General features: G+C 35.3%; 1 protein-coding gene across 3 annotated transcripts in view; it reads right to left on the reverse strand.

Moving 5' to 3' along the window:
- Nucleotides 1-16,027, reverse strand: part of CADM2 (cell adhesion molecule 2) — a 936,889-nt gene that overhangs the window by 114,822 nt on the left and 806,040 nt on the right. For all 3 annotated transcript variants that reach the window (XM_072431967.1, XM_072431968.1, XM_072431966.1), the window contains one exon: nucleotides 3,887-3,977. In XM_072431967.1, coding sequence (XP_072288068.1) covers nucleotides 3,887-3,977 — 91 coding nt within the window. The remainder of the gene's footprint in view (nucleotides 1-3,886; nucleotides 3,978-16,027) is intronic.

A 16,027-nucleotide genomic window follows, 5' to 3' on the forward strand; every position in this document is an offset into this window, starting at 1 on the left:
CACCAAAGTAGGAATGATGCCCTCTTTCTTGGGAGTCATGTCAGATTGATGAACAAGGTTGGGGGAACCATGTCTTGTGTTACTATTATCTGACATGTGTATGTCTCTTTTGGAATAGCCACACTTTTGTGCGTTTGTAAAAGTTAAGAATTAAAGCAAACTCATTGCTTTGATCTGAATGAGCAAAATGCAGTTTTTTCTATTTCCTATTTTCCTTTGAGCTAAGGGTGTAAACCAATGAACATTGACGAAAGTTCCATAAAGGGAGCTTATGCTGCCTAATACACCAATATAAGTTTTTGTAAGGCAGTGCACCAAAATGCACAGTATTGTGTGATCGCTTTGTAGTGCACTACAATGCTTGTACCTTGGGTGCCAAGAATGAATGGCACTGCAGCTCACCAATTAACATAGAGATTCTATCCCTTCCTAGGTCTATAATAAAAATTTGTTTTTATTGCCATTTATGTCCCCATTTTCCTTGAGCTGTCCTGTCTGGCACCTGTTGCATTGACAGAAAGTGAGAAGAAATGTATTAAATAGTAAAGGCCATTTCACACTGTAGCCTTACTACTTGTGTTGTACCATGTGTTATGGTAGAACTCAAAATGTGTGAAATGCATGATAATAGTACCTAATGCTGCTGTTCACATACTTACAATGCACATTACAAAAAATAGATCTGTTTTGTGAACTAATGTAAGGTGTTAAGGCCAGCCCCTGGTATCAGGAAATGCACGATTGACCTCACAGAATACATGTTTTAGAATATCATATTAATCATATTAACTTAAATACTGGTATACTAATAACTGCTTTAGATTTATAGCTATAACAGGACAAAAAGCATCATTGACAGATGATCTTTATTCTTGATGTATTTGGGGCTATTTATGAAATAGTTATGCTTTAATTAAACACAATAGCTCACAAAGTAAGTTTTTTTGCAAAGTACATGTTATTTAGTTTCTTTGCTCTGTTGGGACCCTTACTTCAGGTATTCTAGTATTTGAACAAGAATGATTGATAGCACACATAACCCTCATGTGTCCAATAAGCAGTGCAGCAAAGAAGATTTCCTAATAGATGCATAAAACATTAAACTGTCTTTTCTAAGATGCTCCCATTCTAATATGATTTAATGAAAACAGTATGATCATTTCTGGAAAAGTTTACAGAGCTTGAGTAGGTATAGGACGCAATATTCCCAGACCATCAAATGCACTGTTGGAATTTGCAATAAATAAAATATGTACATGCAACATTCAAAATAACTGCTGGGTAGCTATGATAGGAATTCTTGGGGGTGTACTGTAATGACTTAGTCACACAGTGATTCTCTTATTAGTGCCATGAGTTTCTCCAAAGTTTCTGTAAAAGTTAGTTCTTATGAATTGTAAAAGGCACACAATGCAGAAATAACCCTACACAATTTATTCTGAAGTCTTGTAATTAGGACCTTTGTCTTTATTGTACCCAGTCACCTTATTTTTCAAAGTGAACCTGTGAGAAATAATAAAATGTAAAATCTGCAAGAGTTTGAAAACATGTTGTTCTCCAAGTTTTACCTACTTTACTAAAATGCACAGTAACCTGTTTGTATGTTACAGGGCATTTCTGTTCATTTTTAATTGCAACAATGAATGGATTCTTCTCACTAGAAACCAATGCAAATAACATTTTTTCTAATAATTGATAATAGAAGGATTTTTTTTGACACCCAAAATTATTTTAGAGATTCCCTTATGGTAAAAAAAGATAAGAAAGACTGTCTTTGGGTGTAATTGAAGATTGGGTGTAACTAAATTGACCATTAGTTTGTGTAATCAAACCTGAACCTTATTTCTAGTGGACTGCAATTACACCCATAATTATCTCTTAAAAAGACCCCTGTTTTAAATTCCTTTTTTACACTTCTACACCTATTAAAGCTTTTCAAGGCTGGAGAACATATACTTTCATCAGTGAACCCGGGTGATCCAGCAAACCTGTAATAGATTTCTAAATAGTAATTTGTTATTTGCTAGCAAGTGTTTTCAGTCCTGGATCAAATCCACTTCAGGTTTGCTGGATCACCCAGGTTCACTAATGAAAGTGTATCTTCTCCAGCCTTGGAGAGCTTTAATAAATCATGCCCTCTATCCTTTAAACGTAAACGTTTTTTTTTTTCGTTTTAAAACTACAATATATAAATCTAACAATTTATACTGTGGAATGCAGAAAAGAAGAATGATTCTGCTTCTAAACAGAAATAACAATGATAATTATAACTTGGCAATGTAACTGCCTAAGTACAAGTTTGTCACAAAAGGAGAAATAGCAATTTCAAGGAAGATGCAAGGCAAGACATGATGCCAGAACACAGACATTACTTTTTTTCAACTGTCAGAATACATTTAACTTCTCAGGTATAGTACTGAAGGATCCAGGAACCTTGTGTATTCCTCAGCTACCTCAAACTGTGATCTAGACTGTTCTGTTACTTATTTTGCATTCCATATGCACAGTCAAAATCTAATTATTTTAAATCTGCATTAAAACATATATCAATTGGGACCAACCTTTTAAATTTTCTCCTAATCAGATGTTAAGCCTTGGAGGCTGAACATAATTATGAAAAAGTTACATTAATATTTCAAAATAAGTGGAATGTCAACATTTTGTGAATTGCCTCTAAATACATCCTGAAGGAAGGGCAATTACACACAGTTTGTAAAACCGCAAAAGACGATGACAGACAGGGTTTAATTTACCATTTCTTACATAATTCTTGTAGAATCGTCCAAATAATTATAACGCATTATAAAAAGTTGACATTTGGAATTGGAGGGGATATGATAGCAGGTCCTAAGATCATTGGTATATTTCATTTGAATTTTTTTTTGCCTGGTAAAAATGCTGAAATGTGGCATGACACTGCTAATATTTGGTGTCTCTGGTTTATTTTTCTGTATCTTATTGGTTTTAAAACTTGGACTAATTGGTCTTAAATCCACCCCCCCTGTAGTGTTATGCTGGCAGCCTTTTATGAGATGACTTTTGGGTCCCTCTCACAACTCTTCTCTCTGTACAATGATGATGTCACGGAAACCTTTAATATCTAAATTTGCAAGGGCACTGGGTTCACACAGGTAGATTTAGTTCTTGGTGGTTATTAGAAATTCATTTTAATGGAAGTAATCCTGTTTGGAGTTCTATTTTTCCTTCTTTACATTTTATTTCAATCTTGATTCTAACACTTTCCTGCCTCTTTGCTGTCACCTACCAACTGTAATAATACCTGCACAATCAAACAGGAGCAGAAATGGACATTGGAAGGTGCAAAGTGTGACATTGCACAAGGGCCCATGATACTCCTCAGCCAAAAAGAGAACCAATGGGGGTCCTTTAATCACTTTGACTGGGTGGTCCCAGGTCAGTTCTGCACAAGGGTCTACTGTTAGCTATGTCCACTAAACAGAAGTAGTGAGACTTTTTCAACAACTACTACTCTATATTAAAAGACTCAAAGAAACATAGGAATACCAGACATTATTGGGGCATAATATATTTATAATTATATATATTTATTAATATTTATATTTTTATTACATTTATAATATTATTTATTTATATTTAATAAATGTATAAGTTATTTATAATATATGAGCTGTGAATTTGACTCAAATGATTTAAGTAATTTTAGTTTGAAACACATTAAGTCAATGTTATACTTTCTTGAATTTCCTGTGCTGGAATGTGAATAAAGCACCTTCTGGTCTAGAGCTGGTTGTATTGCCTCGATGAAACAGTGAGACTGGTGTTTTCCTTGCGACAGCAGGACTGTGTTTTCAATGTATATATTATATTGTATGGTCTGAGCACATGATACAAATCAAACACTTACAGTGGTTTTCCTTTAGATTCACATGTCAAAACCAGTCGCTGTCCTTCTTGTGGAAGAGAAATGGAGGGCAGGATCTTGACTCTGGGTGTATCTGAAAATAAGAAAAGAAAAACATACAGCAACAACTTTAGGATTCTAAGTCTGACTTCACCTGTTTTGAGAAAAAAAAATTAAAACTTCAAGAAGACATTTTCTCTAAGTGCATTAGTGGATTAATGTATGGAATCTGATATTTGGAAAGTCTGGAGCTTGCAGGTTTCCTGATAAAGGTTTTTGCCAGTATGTGGAGTATTATGTGCAGAATATATTAAAGAAGAAATCCATTTAAAACTTTAAATTGATTTTTGGATGGGACACTGTGGATGACATAAGAAAAATAAGTCTTCTTTGGCACTTCAGTAACAAGCCACTCTTGCAGTTCCAAAACAGGACGCCTGTGCAAAGGTGACTGCTCCCCTTAAATGTCATGGCTGCTGTTCATTTCCATGTATCAACTCTAAAATCAATACAGGATATTCTATTTTAAGGTACAAAAGTGCCTTGCTGACTTCCTCTATTACAAGTAAATGTGTTCTTGGCAAGTGTTTTGAGCAGTTTGCTATCAATATCAAATGACTGCATTTTATCTCTTCTTTTAAAAAAACACTTTGGATTGGTCCAAGATCCCAAAATGATTATTCCAGGGATCAATTGATTACGAGACCTAATTTTTAGGACTTACTAATATTGCAGACTAACCTCCAATGTGCGCTGCCAGAACCACTTCAATGCCATTTAACAACTCAAACACTTCTATAGAGTGGTTTATTATTGCCAAGAATCTAGGGCGCTTGTGATTACCCTATATAGATATCAATTATGTTTTCAGTGTATAATGAAAGGGTAAGAACTATATTTTGCCATCAGGATTGAAAAGAAAGTGAACTTCTCTTGTAAACAATTGTTAAGACAACCACCCCCATCTACAAAAGAACGAACAAAAAAAACTCAAAATTCTAAATTCTGCAACCAATTTCAGTTTCAACTACAAGGGTTGCTTGGACAAACAAGGAGCAGAAGCATCAAAGATGGGTTAAATTTGTTTTGGACACTATTTCACTACTGTTAGCTATACCATGAGTGTCAATCAAGAAACATATCATGGTTTTCCTGCAGGACTACAACTTTCTACAATATCTGATACATAAATGACACATAAAACACAGAACATATTGCAACATAAAGCTGTGCTGGGCTAAGCTTTTCGTGGCCACCAGTATTTTAGCATTTTAGCAATGGGGGAATTTCTCCTAAAGGGCTTTCTTTCTTCTTTCCTTTTTCAATCTACACATTTGAATTATTAACGAGGGAGCTTAGGCAAGGGAGTTTGGCAGAGTTATAACAGTGCTTTGTAAACAATGCTTTGTCTTCTAACTCTTATTCACCCAGAGTAATCAAAATCTAACAACCAATGTTACTGGTTTTCAGTATTTCATTGTGACTGCAGCTGTCATTGACAACTCATCCATGGCAGCAGAAGTGAAACACAGTGTCAAAGGCTGAGCAAGTCATTAAAGTATAAGTTCACCTTGGCAAAAAGCAAAAAAGCAAAATAAAAAAACTTGGATGAACCATATGACAGTGTTTAGAAACTATTTTTACTGTATGCCTCAAATATTTTGTGGGGGATGATCTTCAATGAAAAACAAATGCATTCATTATTTGAAGGTTGAAACATGCACTGTGGTTGACATATTACTTACTGTATACAATTAAGCATAAATTAGGATTTTTTTTTCCCTCAAAATGCCTTTTGAAAAAGAATTTTGGTTTATATTCAGGTCACTCCAATAGTTGGTCTTGTGTCGTCAGGTAAAGTGTGTAACAAACGCTCCATGTTGGGGACATGACACATGAGTTTGTTACACACATTGCATGAGAGCATAGCGACATCTACTTGTGGCCAACTGTATTGTACAAAAGATCATTTAGGAGCATGTGACCCATCATAACCAATGTAAAAGTACAAAACACTTAACCTTGTTAAAAAAGGGGAAAATAAATGCAGACTGATGTTATGTGATTTAACTTTTTTGCATTTTAAAAACATGTTGTAAAAAACATCCCATGGTTTAATTTATTCCGGTAAATTTAACTGTATTTTCAGGTAAAAAAGGTACAATGTACCTTTATGTACTTTTGTACTGTGGTTTTCAACTGCAATTTGGTCTGTAGAAAGTTTGTCTTCTTTTTTTTCTTTCTGAAGAAACCTTACAATTGATTTCCGGCCTCCAAGAACCCAAATTTAAACCTTTTTGTTGGGTGGGTCAATAGGAAAGAAGCCTAATAAATTGGTGGCCAGTGGAATTAAAACTGCCCTACATGGTTGCTAGAATAACATCTTTAGAGCCATGCAGCTGGTTCTGCAAAGTGGTGATAGAAATACAAAACTCTGCAAGTATTATCAAATTTGAAGTCAATCAGACACAGTTTATGGAACCCGTAGAAATCCATAAAAAATCAGGGTTCCATACAACCCTGTTTGAGAATGACTGCTCCAAACTAAAAAGTTCAGCATAAGTGCATCCTAACAAGTAAGACTTTTTTAATTTACAAATAAGGTTATCTTTATGTTTCTGCTTTTTTTTTATTTTTTGTTTCATTAAACAGTAAATTACTCTTGAATATGCAGCTATATTTAACATTCATAATCTTTCATCATTATTGAAAGTAATACGGTAATATGCAGAGCTATATTGTCAATGCTTCTTGACAAAATCCTGCATATTATAAAGGAAAATGTTTAAATGAAAGAGCAATAAGTCTCCTAATGTTAACAGACATAGACTTTGAATGACAGCATCCTCTGTGTTCAGCCACCTGTAGAATTAATTGTCTGGAACCATGCATGATACATCAACCAACGGTACATTTCCCTAATTAGACATTGAGGGGTACATGTGGTGCACAAACGTACAAGTTATCTAGAAAAAGCAGACTCACATCTGAAAAAAAATTGCTTTTCCTAAATGTTTAGTGGTAAATGACAGGAACATTGTGGATTGTCATGCTGAAAACTTATTTCAGCTAAATGATGATTTTAACTTTTTTTCTTCTTGGTAATATAAATTATACAGTCTTACTGGGAAATGCAGACGCACATAACTAATAGGTCTGAAATAAACGCCAGAAATACACAATTGTCTATAATTTAGTCTGCTTTCTCAAATTTAATTACCAATCAAATCCTGACAGTAAGTAAAATCACTAAATTCATGGACCTGCTAATACAATTCAAAAATACATAGTGGTAAAATGTGTGGGGGTGCATAGTGGTGAAATGCATGGGCTCACCTATGAGCAGCTGCCCTTCTGAACTTCAGCCAGTTCTTGTCTACATGATCTCTATACATTTTTGCTTTGAACTGACATCTTCTCCAGGAGCGCATATAAAAGCTGACATCAGAGGAATTATCATGCCCTTCATGTCAGGATCACCAGGTATTTTTATAGGTATTATGAAAGATGCACACACAAAAACATAATAAAACTGACATTGGATTTTTGTGATTGGGTTTGGATATATTTTAAAGACAAACTTGAGTTTCTTTTAAAAAATTTGGCATCAGGCAGGTGCTTATTGAAGAAAGGGACGGGCAATGTCCCTTCTGCAATAAGTATTCCTACCTACCTTTCTGAGTTTGCTGCCATGAATACAAGCTCAGCCAATCAGGATAGTGGAAAATCTGAATGGGGAAGAGAAGAAGGGAGAAGATGGTGGTGCCTGATATGGAACAGGTTAAGGTGAGTATCCCCAAGGTTCATCTCCACCTTAAATCCTAGTTTAGGACTAACACCATATTTCTTCATAGTCCATCCGGGGACCTTGCTATAATAATGATAGATTTATAATTTTTCCAAATGAAAATGCTTGTTCCATACTCTCTTTTACTGGGGTATCTTTTATTTGCAGTGAACACGAATATCAGATTTAACTTTTATTTTATGTATTTATTTTGTACACTCTATTTATTCTGTATATATATCCTACTCTAATGGCATTCAGTTGGTTTGTGCTCTCTGAATCTTGGGCAGTGCAGTGTTCCAAAACACTTATCACTGCTTACTGAGAGAATATATTATTTTTGTTTTCTCAAATAGTTTCAATGTATCCTGCTGAGCTTATATTTCTTCATGCGCTAACAAGGGTAAGTGGTTCCAGGTGGTAAGCTATGAAGTAGAGCCCCTCTGCATCACTATTAATCAAACTTTCTGTGACTAAATTCTTTTTAAGTAAAACAACAAGAATTTAATTTCAAACAAATACAACTTTTAATTTGAATTTAGACTTTTACATTGCTGAGCATACCAATGGAGTTGCCTGTTTTATTGTGCATTTATCAAGAATAATAACACACACTTACATAATATAATCATTAATGTGCAGACTGTGGCAGAAAATAAATACATATTTTGTAAAATAACAGGGAAGTGATGGTGAGTGAATCTCTAGAGGAACACAGAAGCAACAAAGAAAAATACTCTTTTTTTAGTACAATAGGGAAAGGCCACAGCTTGAAAAAAGTTTTTTTATTGCAATTTGTGTCCCCACTAGAGATTTTCCCTTTTTTGCTGTCCAAGTAATGACATAAAAGAAAGTGGAGAAAAATATCCTTATTGAGTGCTCAGACAATAACACATATCTCTCACCAATCAGCACTACACATGACTCCCTAATTGCCTAGGCTTGGTTTTTGAGATCTCTGCTGTAGTCACTGGGGGCAGCAGTCACCAAACCAAACCTAGGTCAAATCTGGAACCAGAGGGATACTGAAAAGTTTTTTGTTGTTATTCTGTATTGCAGTTTTGCTATGGAAAATATTTATATACTACTCTCATTCAAAGTGGGATTAAAGTCCCACTTTAAAAATTGGCGATCGGGCAGGTGTTTCTTTGCTTACCTGTCTGATTGTCGTCCAGCTGTCTAATTTGGCGGAGCTGCGCGGCTTAGGTTTGTCGCTAGAGATACCCGGCAATCCCCGATTCCCTTGTGGGTGCCAGGACTGAATTATCACGGTCCTGCTAGTATATCCTAATATTTAAAATCTGTGGGAATCTCAAAAGCTATTGTTACCATATTAGACTTAAGCTGGAAGACGGTAATACCAGCAGCAATTTCCATTACATTTTACCAAAATGTATTTTATTCCCCAAAACCTCCTATTTTCCCTCTAAAATGTGTTTGTTTAATGGCTGATCATGTAAACATGTTGCTTTGCTTTACTCATTTACAAGAGTTTGTCTAAAAAAGACACATAACCCAGATGTTCGCTCTGCCACTTCATCAACCATATGTCCTTTCATTGTGCACAGACATTTTGCACGTTAGTCAGAATTTCTTTTTGTGGGGGGGGAGATTTATCAAAAATGGTTTACATCTTGAAAATTTTAGCATGCCACAGTGACTATTAGTGATTTGTTAAATGCCAGCCTGCTAGGCTGTTAGCTCATAGAGATGGACAAATATGCCCCAATGTTATTTGGTCTGAGTAAAACTAAAAACTGGCATGCCCATCCGAGATTGCATTGAAGTCTATGGCTGCTGACTTTGTAAGTTATTTTCAAATCCCCTGATCAGTGTCTTCAAAATTACATGAGAATAAATGAGAAAAAAACATATGTAATTTTTCCATAAATCCAAGTTAAAAATTTGGCAGTATAATACTCATTAGCACCCCAATGATTTCATCTCCTATGTTTTTTGCCCCTAAAGATATTGGTAATGTCATTTAAATATTTACACTTTAATTTATAACTAATTTTTTAACCAATATTGCATTGCATTTTACAACATGTGGTCACATGCAGCTTTCAGGGCAATAATGTACATAAAGAAATCCCTATAAAAAGATTGGATACTCTCATAGGCTTTTTTCCTTTCTCTCTCTCTCAAACATTTTGACATGGGGGCATGGGCATTTGGGATCTGTATGGACCTGTTAAAACCAATCCAACTGCTGGAACTGCTTTTCTTTACCAACAAGTCAATAGTTTTATAATGGGCCCGATTTATGCAAGTTCTCCAAGACAGGAGACAATAGACTAATACAGGTGATCCTTGGTGATCCAGACAACCTGGATTTGATTTCTTAAAAACCATTTGGTATTAGTTGACAAATGTTTATGTTTTGTACCAGATTAATTCCAGGTTTGCTGTTCTCCCATGATAGTTTATCGTCTCCAGTCCTGGGGAACTTTAATGAATCAGGTCCATAATATCTTGAAAGTATGTTGTGCTGTTCTGCTTAACTGTGGTTTGTAAAAAGTTACAAAGTCAGTGCTGTATAAGCAAATAAAATAAAACCAATGAAAAAATTAATATAATGTTTCCTGAACGGCTGACAACACATAAAAAATGTTTTTAATTTATTGCTAAATAACAATTTTTGAGGATGGGTACGCTTTAAGGAAAATGTTTTGTTAAGGACTGTGGCTTCAGATTATTTATTTCCTTTGATTAAAAACCATTTCCTGAAAACGAAGAAACCTCCAAAGTTAAATTGTATTCCATCACCTAATCTACGAGCTGGATGCGTCTCAATACACAAGACTAAATGAGCAAATACCGATTCTCACTCAAGAAAGACTGTGTATCACTTGGTAATTGGGCAATATTTTTTGAACTAGAGAAAAAATAACTACAAAGACATTTGTTCATTCACATATAACAACTGTGAATGCACGAGAAAAAAAACAATTTACATTAACATTAATGAGAAATGCTTAGAACAACTACTGAATATTAAGCAACAGTATCAGGAACTATATTCATTTATAGGAATTTCTTAGCCAATGTGAAAGTTCATCATTTTCAAAGTGCTTGGTGTGCTACGGTAAAATGTTCTTATCTGTAATACAAGGATGGACATGGTGTAACTTACATTTTAATGAAAAATAAGCGACCTTGTAGAAAGGCTTTCAAAATGACATGTCTGACAGCTTTATGACAAAATGTGGTTCTATGCAAAATATGAAGTTTTAAAACACAAATATAAAACATAGAACATATTCTTCCTTATTTTTGGAAGAATTATAAAAAATGCAGCCCTACTCCTTGTTAAAGGAAATCCAAATAAATGCCTCTATCTTTATGGTGCATTTCCTGGCTTAGTTAATGTAAGAACTGTTGAGTTTTATCAGTTTTCTAAGTTAAAATTTTCAATATTTAAAGTTTATATAGGTTTAGTACCTAATGTGCGCAACAGAAAACAAATGTGTTTCCTTTTATTTTTCAAAGTTACTTTGTGAAAGTAAAAACATCAAATTGCAAAGTAATTAAGAGTATTTGACACCAGATCCATTCCATGCAAATTGAAAAGTTAACTAAGTAAGCTATGTAAAAATAGCATTGTTGTTCGCAATTTCCTGCATTTGTTTAGTTAGTAAAAGAAATAAACAAATGTGTTGTTCGAGGTAGCTTGTTCAATACATACAGCCCGTTAATATACATCAGTCTTTCTTAACCAAAGTTCTATAAATTTGTTGGGTTCCTCTCGTGGTAATTAGGATTTTCTTAAACAATTTGTTCTCCTCAGGTCAGTTTAAGTGACACACACTACTGTACTGTAAACTGTGGATAATGAAAATATAGAAGGGGATCCCCAAGGCCTGAAAGTTATTGCAAGGGGTTTACTTATGTTAAAAAGGTGTAGAAACATTGCTATAAACAGTCGCTGCATATAGTAACAAGCTCATATAAATGTTGCTCTCGCTTACAAATTCATAATTGCATGAGTTTAATTTCTTTCAAAAGAAAACAGTGTTTCTGACTTTGTCCACCCAATTTGTTTTACATTTACAACATCAAGAGATTCTGGTATATTTACACAGAATCTTTTATTATAGATCTCATTTGGACCACCGGAATTTGTACACACCACTGTCACTCAGGCTAATACTACCTAAAGTGAATACTCTAGGAGCAATAGGAACAAGATTGTTTACATTATACACAACTAAGCTGCATAGGACTATGTAACCAGCGGGAACCTTTCTAAATCTGACCGGGTTAAGGAGTTTAATTCTTTGGCTTACTTTGGCATCTTCATAATAAGTCTTCACTCCAAACCACAGATTCATTACCATATCTCCTCAGCTTTCAATAGCTTTTATATGTCTCAAGCTCCCCTGAGGAAGTCAATATGGTGAAACGCATTGGGAGTTGAGGTACTTAAGGACCTCACCCAATAGGGTATACATCAAAGATTTGGTTTGTCCACAGGACCAACCAGGATCAATCTTCTTTTCTTTTTCTACCAGAACAGCAATACTTGTCAAGAGTTACAAAAACCCAACAAACCCCAATCTCTTTGCATACTGTAAATGCAAGAAAATGGGAGACATATGAATTTCACATATATTGTCACATTGTTATTTTGGTACATTGTTTTATCTGATTGTAACATATCTTTAATATAAACAGCAAAAAAGACCAGTCTCTCTCTCTCGATTCCTCTCATTCTCTTTATTTTATGTTAATAATGTAAATATAATAATAGTATATAGTATATAGTATAAATATATATATAAATAGTATATAAATAGTATATAGTATAAATATAATATAAAAATAGAATCATGGACTGCTATATTTAAATTACTTTTAAGTTTGACAATAGTTGCAATGTTCCAGTGTTACTCTATACAACAGTCCCCAGCTTAGAGCCTAACAGCTGAACACTAACAAGACTTGATGTCAGGACACCAGTAACTATGCAATTATTTTTGAATTTTGTTGGCAACTAGGGATGAGTGAGAATGCCTCTGACATTCTCCCGAAAAGTTTCTTCGAATTTCCGATCGGTCTGAAAATATACGGGGAACCGTTTTTGCGGACCATTGGAAGATCGAGGAAATCATTACAGTATGATTGCCATGGCTGCATTCATTAATCCATCAGCGGTACTCATCCTGTCAGTGAGCGATTCCTGGGCACTAGAGGTTCAATAAGGGCTTGCCCTCATTTAACCTCTAGTGCCCGGGGGGTCGCACACAGGAGAATTCCCACTGCTGTATTCATGAATGCGGATGCGGTACTACTACTGTCAGTGTGAGTACTGCGGCTGTGCTCATCAATGAATGCAGGCTGTATTCATTCTTGATAAACACAGACGCGGTTCTCCTGTGTTCTTGGATAGAGAATCTCTGTCCAAGAACACATACTACAGGGCTGCAAGAGCAAGCTCCCCTCCCCTGATTGCTCTTCTAGGTCCCAAAAAATTTGATCTTAACGGCCAAATTTACACAGGCCATTCTCACTTCGGTAAGCGAGAACCGCCCGATTTGCCGTGAAATCCGATTTTAAAATCTAGCTCGCTCACCCTTATTGGCAACCATTAAAAGTACAATTATAGCATGTTTTTTTATTTTGTTGGTCATTGCACTTGCTATCTTGACCTTCAGCCTTTAATTGGCTCCACCATCTTTCCTTCATGTAACAGTTAGTTGTTGTCAATAGATCAAACCTGAAGGCTGCAGGCAGGTTGGGTCAAGCAGTAACTTAGACAAAGACTGAGCTCTCTGCACCTCAATAAAGACCCTACCTACTACTGGTGTCACAGTGTTATGTGAAAAAAGAAAATCATGACTATGGTCAAATACCCAAACCCTTAGCCCATAGCAAAGGAGACTCTTATAGATTTATTCCATCAATGCCCTCATTATCATTAGGGTTAAAGAGTAAATATAATTCTAATAGATATAATTAAACCAATATTAGCAAGTAATTGATCCTGAAAAGTGTGTTTTATTACGTATCTCCTGAAAATCTTCATCCATAGGGTATTAATACACAATTAACCTTTGGAAATCCACTCGTATTATTTTCCAGCATGAGATTTTTGAAGCCAGTGAAGCAGCATTTTAAATTGTTTTGCATTTAAATCATTAATTTCCTATCTCCATCCATCATTAACCTAATTGATCTCATTTAAACATGCAGATTGCAGCTTCCCACTTCCATGTTTTAGCAGCAGTTTTTTTTCTTTCTTTTTTCTTTCTTTTTCAGTTTCATGCTGTTACAGTAACACGGATGAAGACATTTATTTTTTATTTTAGAGATTTTGTTTTAGTACTATACTTCTTATTTCTAAATTTACATCTTTTTAAATTTGTTCCTTTCAAAAATTATATAAAAAAACAGTCATGTCTATTATTGTATATTTATTATGATTAAGGATCACAAGTCGGTTGTTTCTGGGGGACCCGCTTAAAAGCCTTTTGTTCATCTGACTTCTGTTGGTGATTATAGCGACATCTAGGCGCTTTCTGCATACCCACAGGCTCTGTGAAGGAGGCACACTTCTAGTATTTGACATTACTTCTAGTTTGTCACTTCCGGTATGTCACTTCTCGCATGTCAATACACATGGCTGGGCAAGGAGGTCCCCCCAGACACTACTCACCACAGAAAAGGAGAGACATCCAGCTGCCTAGTTGCTCATTTGGACTGATGACAAGTTACTGTGGGAGTTCTGTTTCATGGCTGTGCAGCACATTTGTATTGGAACTTTCTCTTCTCATCTAGGTTCTGGTGGTTAAGTTTTTGCACCATTGTTTGCTTCCTAAAATTTCCAGGTATATATCTTGATTTTTTTTCTCTGAGCCTTGTCCTATTTGGGGGGGTTCATCACTAGTGTTGGTGTTCGAATTCAGGTTGTCCTTATATTCGACTCGAAAATGGCTGTTTGAATTCGGGTAGACCCGACCCGAAAAAAAAGAGATTCGTCAGAAAAAATTTGGATAAAAAAAATGTAAAACAATGTGTTGAAAACAATAAAAAAATTTTTTTTTACAGGTTATCCTACAATAACTCTATAACACACTTTCCAGCACAGACTTATTATGATACATTTGTTACATTTTTCTTTTATTCACTGCGAGAAAAATGTAACAAATGTATCATATTACTGTGGCTGTTACAGAGTAAAGCTGCGTACACACTTCCAATTTTTGTCGTTGGAAAGGATCTTTCACGATCCTTTCCAACGACAAGGGAGTGCACGATGCATGAACGGTGCTGTACATACAGCACTGTTCATGCTCTATGGAGAGGGGGGGGGGGGGGGCGACGGAGCAGAGTCTGGAATCATTGAGAAGAGTGTGCGATCCCCGGGGCACTACAGGTAAATTACCCTTTAGTGCCCCCGGGATCGTACTGGAACTGCAAAGTTCATCTGTAATTCAGTTCCCATGGTCTCATGACTTGTGGTTGAAACTTTGTGGTCACAGGTTTCCCCATTCATCAGTGCCCCTTGTTCTTGCATAGATAAACTCTATCCAAGAACACATACTACTAGTACAGTGTCGCAACAGCAATCAGGATCGCTGCTGCAGCCCTGTAGTATGTGTTCCTGGATAGAGTTTCTCTATCCAAGAACACAGGTCTCCCTGTGTTTTTGGATAAAGAAACTCTATCCAAGAACACATACAACTAGTAAAGGGCTGCAAGAGCAATCTGATTGATCTTGCAGCCCTTATTAGTCCCTAAAAAACACCTGAATTCTCCCACCATTGTCTTCAATGGTTTTTGAATTCGGCATTCGATCACCCGAACAATATCTCACTATTCGATCGAATAGCTGTTGAATCGAATAGTGGGATATTCGACCAACACTATTCATCATTAAACATGTATTTACATCATACATTAATCACTAATGATGTTTTTATATGTATATACCTGTACCTAGAGTAAATGAATATTATAGTTTATCCTAAATATGTGACATATGTAGTATATTTGATATATGAATGTACAACAGTGAATACGGCTCTCTGTAGTACTGAGCTGTGTGTACATGTGAGATTTCACACAAGCTATAAAGATATATAGGCCCATATATGTTCATATACAATATGATGTCATCTACAAAGATTAGTAATTCTAGCTGTTAAAGGATTCTCAATATTTTCATATAGTGTTTGAAGTCCATTGAAGCAGCTAGGTTGCTGGTGTCTACTCCCTGTGGATGTTGCGTGCACTTTTTGCAACTACTTATTACTGTTACCAGGAGACTTATAGTGAGTACTCAAAACATTGCATACATGTATAATTTTAATTGTACCAAGGTTATATATAGATTTTGTAAATTAAAAATTGTT

This window comes from Pyxicephalus adspersus, chromosome 1, assembly GCF_032062135.1.
Source record: "Pyxicephalus adspersus chromosome 1, UCB_Pads_2.0, whole genome shotgun sequence".
NCBI classification, from domain to species: Eukaryota; Metazoa; Chordata; class Amphibia; order Anura; family Pyxicephalidae; genus Pyxicephalus; species Pyxicephalus adspersus.